We start from the raw sequence: 10982 nt of genomic DNA on the forward strand, positions 1-10982 counted from the left end.
AACACTCGGGCAGTTTGGTTAACTGTTTCTTCTAAGTTCTATAAAGTTCTTCTGGGTGTCTTTTCTAGCAAATTGACGCATCACTTATATTGGTAGTCGTTTCCTCCCACAGGGTGAGCCAAGCCAGGAATCTAAATAGAAAAGTTTGGACTTATCTGATTAGCCATATGCACAAGAATACACACACATCAAACCACAGGGCAAAAAACATAGCCCTGGAATCCCTGGGACACACAAACCACCTCCACCATGAGTACTGCGTCCTATCGAGATATTAATCTGCGTATGTCAGAGCGAGAAGGATCATTATCTCCAGAGATCATCGCTTTGTAAGCGAGATTATGCTGCCTCATATTACTCTTTAACAGCTACTAGTAGTGGCCCTGGCCTGCAGTAAAAGGGCTAGAAGATGCGCAAATTGTAGAACTACAACACACACACCTCTCTCAGTAACTTGAGGCAGTCAGCCAGGGATCTATCTACAGCACAGATGAGGGAGTAGGCCTCATCTTCTTCAGTCATGGAGGCCCAGAAAGGCTGAGGCACTGAGACCGTGCGCCTGACCTGAGGTTTGCCTTGCATTGGAGGACGTTTGTAGGTAATGCCTTTGGACTCCCGCCATTCCTGCAGTTTTTTCCTTTATGTCAAAATGAGATGAGTTATTAATGAGCAATATTACATGTAACTATGAAAACAGAGCTTGGAATGTCTACAGTGACAAACTGACCTAGAAATCGATCCGTGATCGATCGAGATGATAGTTTTTATATTTGGATCTGCTTAAGCCAAATAAAGTCAGTTACTAATACTGAAAAGTTATCTCGTCCTACAGATAACTTTTGGTGTTCATCACATACAGAAAGAACTGAGGTCACTGGGGCCGAAGTCACAAGGCAAACTTAATCCCACTGTGAACTACATTGGAAATAATCGCAGAGGTCAACGTCACGTTTAGGACTCAGATAAACTTCATATGGTGTTCACTCCAATGCATCTAGCTAACAGAAAGAAACTGAGGTCACTAGGGGCCCCTCCTCAGCGTATGAGTCAAAAAAATACAAGCACAGTTGCAACTTATAATCTCTGCACCTACTGTCTGAATGTGTAACCACCAATCGCGTAGAATGGCTCTATACGACAAGGGTCTGAGTGCACACCGATGATTCAGCACCAGCTCATGCATTTGTCGTAAAATACAGTTACCCTTGGTATAATAGTGTTCTAGCTAACTAATACATTCTTTCAACCTGGGCAGCCCACAGAGTTCTGCTACGTCTTTCCTATTCACCTCTCAGTCTGGCAGAGAGAGCCATAAGCAACGATTAAATATTGAATATGTGTGAAATGTTAGATAGAAACCACTTGTGAACATCTTAGTTAGAGAGGTATGTGTTCTTCAAAAAGTAAGGTGTATGGTGTGAATTGAGTCAATTGGTTGGTGCTGTTTGGCCATATAGTGACACTACTGTGGGAGAGAGACGGTATCGCTCGGAAGGTTGGCGGGAACTGTCTGGTGAAATAAGTGTCAAGCTGAGCTCCCTTGAATCTTATTTTAACAAAAACAAATACCATATTCCTACAAGGTTTTTGAAGCGTGACGTAACAGCTGAGCATTTTGAAGCACGGAATTTTCTGTCTCTGCAGTTCTGTACATCTTTTATATCAGTCCATATATCACTCCTATGGGTAAATTAACTTCGCTAGACACATTCGTTCTAATTCTACTTTATAGAGAGAATCAGAGGGCTATATACCTTTGGGGACAGGGGGGGGGCTTGAACCCATATAATAGACAGAGATTAGCATAATGTATGGTAAAGCAACGACATATACTAACATCTTTTAATCTGATATGAATTGAGTAATTTGTGTATCTTAGCGATTTGAGCGTCTAACCAGCTCATACTCTATATTGTCATGTTGGCACTCTTCTTCAGGCCCTTTTATGGCATTTCTAAATATATTTTGTGTGCCACTTTGTGGGACGTCATGTTTGCAATTTAAGGCTGGACCTCATTTTTTGATTGTAGGGTGTAATAATAATGTCTAGAGCGCATATTGACTTACTGTAGTAAGTCCTCAAAAAACTCACTTAAACACACAAATGTATCTGGCGCAGTAAAATAAAACGACGCTACCACGGTGCACTTGAGAGATGTGTATGTTCTCTGTGTGGTCTTTAATTTCAGAAGCGTCCCATATATGTTATACCTGTGACGTGGTAATTTAGAAATGGAATGAGAATGACTAAACCCTAGACAGGTTTTAGAAGTACTACTGAGTGGTGCTGCTTAGTTTTTGAACCTTTGAACCTTTCTAAATTCCTAGTGTAAGATCTTCAGGGCAACTCCCACCGTTGTAAGGGAATGTGATAATATTTTTTCGATAGGCGATGGCACAAAATCTCGGGACATGCCAGCGAAAAACAAGTACACTTGTGTGTTGTGAGGCATTTGAGCTGCTGACCTTGAAAACGTCTCTTCGCAATGTGATGACACTTGTGGTGTCAGTTTGTAGCTAGCTGCAGTGGACAGAGGTGATGTGGTAGGGGGCTTCTTTTGGCTTTGTGTGCTCTTGACCTGAATGCACTGCAGGAAGTAAGATGCCTGTTGTGTTTGTTCTCTTGTAAACATAGGGGCGCACCAAAGCGTAAATACCCTTGGGGAGTGACTAGGTGATTGGAAAATTGTGAGGTGACACACAAAGTGAACACATATTACGATGGCCTTAAGTGAGTCCCTCTGCAAAACCCACAACTTAGACACCTATGCCAAAGTCGCAATACTGTCCGAGAAGAGGCAGCCACCACTTCACCTCCTCGACATCATGGCAAGAACTCTGGCGCGATAGAATCTAGACAGAATAGTGTACTCTTTGAGCTGGTATATTCGTGAATGTGGAGCTCATGAACTGTATGGAGACTGGTGTTTAGAAGGGGCTTCTTGAAGTATCGCAGTGCAGTTTTTCGTATACCATTCCGTGCTTGTCACCTTCTTCTCTGATGCCATCCAGCTTCTTGGCTCTCTGAGTGTATTATGGCCTCAGGTCAGATGTTGCTAGGGCACTCTTTCTCGCCCATTTCAGACAATGGTAGAATAGGTTTGTGATAGCAATGAGGACAACCAAACACTGCAAGTACTAGAACTTGTGTAAATTGAAGTAGAAGGGGTTGAAACGAGAGAAGGAGGGGTCTTTTCCTCTTTGCTATTATGTTTTGGCTGGGCATAGGCTGGAGTAAAACACCGTACCCTGAAGTTTGAATTCCTGCATTTGCCTGCTTGTTGACATGGCCGGCTCCATTCAGGTGAGGTTTGAAGGACACAACACTGTATGTTCTGGTGAGCGAAGGGTTTCGATTATGTTTTGGCTGTGCTGGACGACTGTTGTTCTGCTGTGCCGTCAGTATATTGCCGTTTACATTTCCTTTGTTACTGACACCAAATGCTTTCTTTTCAGGGCCTCGACTGGCCTGAGCTGTCACGCTTTGACCTTTTGTGATATTACGCTTGAATCCGTCAACTGGAGCTTTGTTTTCTTTTCCTGCAACAACCTGTGAAAGAAAAACTACGAATTAACAAAAAGGGAATCAACACTAGCCTGATTCCAAACAGCATCTCTGTCCAGCCAACAAACTGTTTCAGATTCCTTCGCTGACACTGAATTATTTAAAGATTTTGTTGTCAGATTTGTGAGTAACAGTTCGTGCATTCAAGCTGTACCTTTTGTGTAGATGTCACAGGCTTCTTACTCACAGAGTTTCCAAAGGTTTGACCTAAAGAGTATATGTCTGCTTATACAAGAAAGGTTGCATGAAGTCACACAAGGTTTTTTCGTTGCCATATTCCTATTCTTAAACGCCTCGTACCTTTGTCGTATTCAGTGGTATAAGTCTGTGACAGGACGCTTCTGCAGCGTAGCAGGAGCATCACACGGCAAGATGTTTTGCAAGATTTAGGACTATATCATACATGAACCTAAAAGTGAAACATCAAGTTACCTCTCAATAATGTATTTAATCTCCAATGCAACACAAGGACCATGAGAGGGATTATGCATGGCTCTGGATCGCAAACCAATTTCCATACATCGATTGACTAGATATCTTTTATTAGTCTCGATCAACTACTGATTTTATAAAATATCTAGTTCTGTTAACTCAGATATCTGTAGGAGTTTAGAAAGAATAATTTTAATTTTCTCCCTTTAGGTTTTTTTATATTCCACTCCTGGTTCATCAAAACCTGCATCTTGAGTGATCACCATAAAAACAAACTAAAAAATAATAATTACAATTATTTGGCTATTTCTTTATATTAGAGAAGTTCATATTGGTTCCAGTTGACATTGCACTCAATAAAATCGCCGATGAAACACCAAATGGACAAAATGCTTTTTGCTCAATGCTTATTTTTGAAATGATGGGAAGTAGTGGATTTTTTGTACACTATTGTATGAATGCACAGATTGCTCTAAGAAATAACAGGTATCATCATCGAAGTTGTTTGACTCTCGAGATTATATTTATCTCCTTCACAGTACGATCGAGAGATGCACATTTATGTGTCAGATCCGATTATCGAGCTAGTCATTAATTTGTAGTATATATTTTTACATATTTTTATACTTTAAATCTTGTTCGTTTATATATCAGTATATTGAAGACATATATTTCATTTGCTGGCGTTGATTTACAAAATATCACACTCGAGAGTAGCATGGAAAAAATATCAGTCCTGATTTGTTATTCACAAAAATGCTGTAAAATTGCCATTTGAGACCCATATTTTGTGAGTTAATCATATGCTAAAGAGTGGTGAAGGTATAGAGATCTTTTCCATTTTTTCTCACATGCTCATCAATATATATAATTAACAGTTTGAGGTGCAGTTGGAAGACCACTACGAGTAGGTTTCTAAATCTCAGGGGCTTGAGGGTTTGATTATCTGATATACTGTAAGACATTGTGTGAAACATTATCACTAAATGCAGCAAAGGGTTTTAAGACGTATCTTAATTTACATATGTTAACCTCAGTAAATGGCGAGATAATAAAAATTTGCAATTTTATTAATATAATCTAATTTGTTTTATGGGAGCTTAAAGTAGGAGTGAAAAAGATTAAACAAATATTTAAGATGAGAGACCTCGATACAAAAAAAGTTGTTGCTAGATAAACATAGTTGGTATTAATTTGAGACTACATATTTATTGAAAACACGCTGGTATTATGAGTTTTTGTAGGAAGTTTTGATCAAAACCAAATCAGTCAAAGCAATGTTAGACATAGTACTCAGATATATAATCTTGAATTCTTGAGCCTCAATCGAGACGACATGGATAAATGTTGGAGCGCTTGACCCATCGACTACAAATCGTTTCTCATCGCAAAAAAACAGGCCAGCGCCTGCAGATGCCTCACAGAAATGAGGCATATCCTTACCAAAAAGGGAACAAACGTCTATTGTATGTTATTGTAAATTTGATTGTCAAGGACCAACAATAAGACGTTACATCGTTTAAACCGTGTGAGCAAACTCCTCACACCAGTAAAACACTTTCAACCCTAGAAGAGAACTTGTATTTTATCTGGAATATATTATATTATTTCAATCTCATCAACAGATATTCTACTAATATTTATGCACCTTACCGTCTAATCTTTAAATATAAATGGATTATATATATAAGAGAGACGTATGAGACAATAAGACTTTAATAATATATTTTTAATAGGTCTAATATTATCCATATATGTAGCGTATTATTGCAGAGTTATCATCCACTTGTACTACCATCTCGTTTAATCATTATGGAAAATTTTAGTCTCTTGTTCTATATAAAATTTAACACTGTACTTCCTATCTAGAAGAGCCGAGATGAGTCTTGCAGCTAATTTCTTATTAGTCTCTGGCGTAACTCATAGTGTTCGCTAGATAAGTTAAACTGTGCCTTCGATTGATTGCGGTGGCTATCTTCATGTCTTACCTTATAGTATGCAAACACTAGTCAGGTATATAACAATGGACATATCAATTCCCGTTAAATTTATCTATAGAGCCAACGAAAATCACAACATATTCAATATAACAACATCATTTTATCCTTTATAATTCCGCAGCCATGCAGTAGTTGTTTTTTGTTTGCATTACTCGCGGAATGATGGCTTGCTCATGTTAGGAACTCTTTGACGAAATATATCAAGAGCTATCACTCTAATGCATCTCTAATTAGCACGCAGTTTGATGTTGTTTTAGCTCAAGATATTCATTAGCCTTCTGCCTTAGGATCTTCTGTGACTAGCACATAACATACACTCAATGGATTATAGCCACCCGATTCTAGAATGCAATGCAACATGCAAGAATAGCGATGGATTTCAGATTTTTCACTATAACCTACCCACACATGTAAACGCCAAATCTTGAGATTCACATAAAAGTATAGCATGTGGAAAACTGACGAACTGTGAGAAAAAACTCTCTAAACATAGATTAGAAGCGGAGTATGTCTAAATAACCATCATGTATGTGGACTTGTTGTTTGTGCTTGGTTATAATTCAGTGTTGGTTTTTAGAACTGGGAGAATACCTTGCGCTGTGGTAACTGGCATGATAAGGTGAAAGTGCTTATCAAAACCTTAACAAGGCAAGTATGCCTTACTTACTTACTTAGATATCTGTCCTGGATATTCATCCAAAACGCCACATATACAAAGACTAATCATCACTCACTCGAGTAATACAAAGAGTAGCATGAGGCAAATATTTTGATTGGAAAGGTTAGAATCGGTGGGCAGGTGATAAAAGACATAGAGAGTGTGTATTGTTCAGCTATGTGATATATATGATGTATGCTTTCTTTAAGGTGTCAAAATCACACCTAAGAAAATGTGAATATAGGAGTGTATTTGTGGGACGGTTGAAATTGTTACATGTCATATATGTGTGGTAATAATTTAGGAGAGGTTTCAAGAGGATCTTGAAATTGTTAAATTTTATCTGACTCAAATATGATTAGTTTCCCACCACAATTTGTGCACGGTACGTAAGCCATAGAGGCTTGTACACTCCCTTTACTTGTCTTTAGGTCTGACTTTTTTCTCTGTGGCACAGGAGATATCTCATGGCTTCAAGCGTGGGATAAATTGCTTCTCCAAAAAAACAGTGGGGTTAAGCGAGCACGTGAGTAACGGAAATCACTGCACTTCACTCTGTAGTGGCAGACATATACTCCACTCATTTTGTGCAGTCAAACTTTTGTTAAAATAGCTCATCAAATCGGTGCGCACACGATATAGTGTGATTTCGTGAGTCCAAATATACTTGACAATGTGCAATAAAAGCTTTCCCTTGTATTTTTATTCCTGTATGTCTAAGTGGCCCCGGCGTTGCGGATCGTTTATAAAAACATACTCGTTTCCTAAATTGATCCAATGAATATAATGTGTTGTCAGTGCGTGACTTATAGAATTGATATGAACAAGTATAAACAAATCAATTCTGTAAACTGTAAACATTGTGTAGCTCGGTGCTTAGAAACAACGAGTTGGCATACATACTGGGACAACCATCTGAACAATATTGCCTTCAGAGTGAATCGATCCTACTAACCAAAATTCAAAGCGCAGGGATAGGGGTATTAAATATGTTTTAAACACTTCACATTCTTATATCACATCTCGTTTTCAGTTCTTAATTAGTATATGTGGATTCTATTATTTGACAGGTCCGGTGTTTCATTCACATACAGAAACGAGTTGGCATCAAAGGTTTAATAAAGAGAAGATGTGAAAAATCCCTACTTCAAGAACAAGCAGTTGTGTCCTGCTGTTGTAACAGTAGACAAGTCAATTCTTCTTCACCTTATATAATTGCTTATATCTATCTCTAGGTGCTAACTGGCTAAAAGTAGGACATTCTAATAATAGGTTAAGAGCAGAAACAAATAAAGTATAAGTATTATTGAGTAGTATTGCTAGTAAGAATTTTGACTGTAGGGTCCTATGGCTTTGAAAGTAGCATTCTCTGACAAGACGTGGTGTACACGCGAATAAGATAATACAGTGGTGTAAATGATAATATTTGTTTCTGAAATCTAGAGACGTTAGGGACCAGATAGAACATCTTAATCTCATGGATGTGAGAATCAGTAAGACATGATTGGACTAGTAAAAAATTGTTGCACGTTTCTATTAAATGCATGTGAGACTTGGAGACGAATTAATGCGAGCACTGTGGCCGAACTGCACTGCTGTCTTTGCCTCCTGCAAGAACACAAAGTAGGAGCCTGGACTTAATGGAGAGCGTTTTTCGAAAATTAAACACATAAAACATTGTTCCCATATTACTCACTCTATATTCTCATGGTAGGACAATCGTGAAGAAGTTGTTGGATCACTGAAGAATAAAAAAGAAAATCAACAAGTGGGATCTGTCGTAGGGTCCAACTTTAATAAGATGCTATATGAGAGAAGGGTGCGCCTATGTTAAAATGAGACCTAAGTTCAATTCAGAGGCCAGTTGCTTGTAGGCAGTGAGTCGAACGAGGAAAACTTCCATCAGGTGTGATAGTGAAAAACCACACAATGCTTTCCATCCATACACATTGTGACTCTGGTTCTTTCGAAAGAAGCATCCTGTGACGTAAGGAGTTTTTGATAAACACACGGAAAGATATCAATAGAAACGGTTTATAGTGCTTACTGTTAGAGATGGAAAGATAGCAATAGCACGTTTTGTGCTTGTTACACATACAGAAGTGAGAACAGGGTGATTGTATGGTTATAAATTGGTTATATAATAAATTCCAACAGGTCCAGAGTTTCCTTGCCATTTTCACAGTCATGCATTAAATCATTTTGGCTGTTACAAATATGAATTAGGTTTAGCTATTTTGAATTCTCTTTAGATTAATACACAAATAATGTATCTTTCCATTTTACCATCCTAGTCACAAGTAGACAGAAATCTAGTTTAACACCATATTCAACCATGCATGTCTGTTTTTGTCCCAGAGCATAGTGTGATCGAGAGGACAGGTGCACCACCTCAGTTCACCAGCAGGGATGAGATTGAGTGCACTGTGACTGACAGCCAAAAGAGGAGCTTGGTTCTGGTCGAAAGCAGCATGGAGCTCCATGCAGTGATGCTGCAGGGAGGCAGTGATGACCGCAAAGGTAACTACATGTGACACTTAGACGTTTAAATAGTTTAAAATAGTTGAAAATATAATCATCATCCATGTTGTTAGAAACATGAAGTAGAAAAGAACTAAAATGCCATAAAGTAGAAAGGATAGGTAACTTGAATTTATTAAATTGATTCAATTGTGCCTCTAACATTTTCATAGTTCAGTGTTTTTCCACTATTTAAATGAAGTCTTGTCTGTGTGATTACCTTCCAAAAAGCTCTTCAACCTGATGGGCAGCAGGTTTTCATCCTGGAAGTCTGTGCTCAGCACTGACCCTGACGTGCTGGTCATTAACCGGTTCACGGCAATGATTAGGTGGGCTACACTCTTCATTGTCACTGGATGATGTAAAACCTTCAAGTCCAGTCCCTTGGGCATCTTGAGGCTCCATTCCTCAGCCATGTAGCTCATTTTGAAGTCCATCTCTTACTGAGTAAAGATCTGCTAAAGCCCAAAAAACAGTTTCTATTATACTCACATTCATTCACTCACACATTATCTAAATATGTCTTCTACCTTTTTATCAGCTATTTTATTTATTTTTGTTTCTTATTCAACCAAAAAAACATGACATTTTTATATAATGCATTAAAGAAATATAGACATTTGCCTCACCAATTTGTGAATTTAATCTATGAATGAAACCTAAGCAAAAAACAACTACACTCTATAAAGGATCCTCCTTATAATCTGCTCCACATTAACACTGTCAACAAATTGAGTCAGCTTACCTGTTGAAACCTGTAGTTCAGTTCAGTGTCAGTGAGCTTTGTTAGCAGTTGTCTGACTGACCTGCCTGCCAGGAGTTTTATACGCTCCCTCGTCTCCTCCTATTGGGGAATTTCTAGAGCCAAACAAGGAGTGGAGCTCCGGTGCTTTCAGTGATGAAATACTGGAATTACACTGACATGTTTGAAGGTCCCCTAGTATCTAGCAATAAATAATCTATAACTATCACTGAATTATGTTATTTATATTTTTAAGGGGAAAACAATGTTTTTCCTTTTTTGAAGCAGAGTTACATTGAACAGCCTGAAAACCCTCACATGCAATATTGAAAGTAGGAAGCTATACCGCTGAATCATAAAGCAGAATCAACAATCAACAAAATACTGAGAACTGTACGTTTATATTTTTTTTAGTTACTACATTTGACTCCAGATTTATGACTTTAAAAACAAAATTTTTAAGGAGGTGATTTAAGCATACTGAAGGTAAATAAAGGTGTAAGATTGGCATCTGTAAACTCTTTGTTGGCCCTGTATTAAAACAGTATCAAAGGGTTGAGTAATATCAGCGTCTTAAAAGTGTAAGTCATGTGGAGTCACAGCGGGAATAACAGAAAGTACAGAAAGCCGATGAAGCGCATGGCTCGTCACATGAAACCCAACATTTACTTGTTTGAAAGTTGTTATTTTTTCTCACTTATTTGCGCACTCTGTGGGGTTTTGCTGATATTTTTTGAGGAAAGAAAATAGGAAGTGTAGTGCAACTGGTGCTATTTGTGTTAGGTATGTTACAAAGCTGATACCAAGAATTCTCAACATACAGTCAGATACAGTTTAACGTGGTTTAGTTGGGTTGTTTATTTCTCCACTTTCCTGGTGCTTCCTCTGCAGATGAGCCAAAACCACACCCTGCTGCCACATGCTCTTAGAGCCTTTTTATTGACCGAGGGTGTCAGGCATAGTTGTCACAGTTGAAAGCTCTGAGTAATTTATCAGTGCCTGGCAGGGGAAGGGCTCCACTTAAATATACTGTTTATGATATTTACATCCTGTTGCTTCATATAA

The 10982-nt window shown here is 38.3% G+C and overlaps 1 protein-coding gene across 1 annotated transcript in view; it reads right to left on the reverse strand.

Annotated features, from left to right (window-relative positions):
- LOC102299736 (interleukin-1 beta) overlaps nt 1-10042 on the reverse strand; it is a gene marked incomplete in the record, with an annotated part of 11170 nt that extends 1128 nt beyond the window's left edge. The window contains 2 exon segments of the mRNA XM_042227231.1: nt 9396-9633; nt 9921-10042. Coding sequence (XP_042083165.1) covers nt 9396-9612 — 217 coding nt within the window.
- Between the last annotated feature and the right edge of the window lie 940 nt (nt 10043-10982).

The sequence above is a fragment of the Haplochromis burtoni genome, unplaced genomic scaffold (assembly GCF_018398535.1).
Source record: "Haplochromis burtoni strain Fernald_Lab_line unplaced genomic scaffold, NCSU_Asbu1 Contig_250, whole genome shotgun sequence".
Classification (NCBI taxonomy): Eukaryota; Metazoa; Chordata; class Actinopteri; order Cichliformes; family Cichlidae; genus Haplochromis; species Haplochromis burtoni.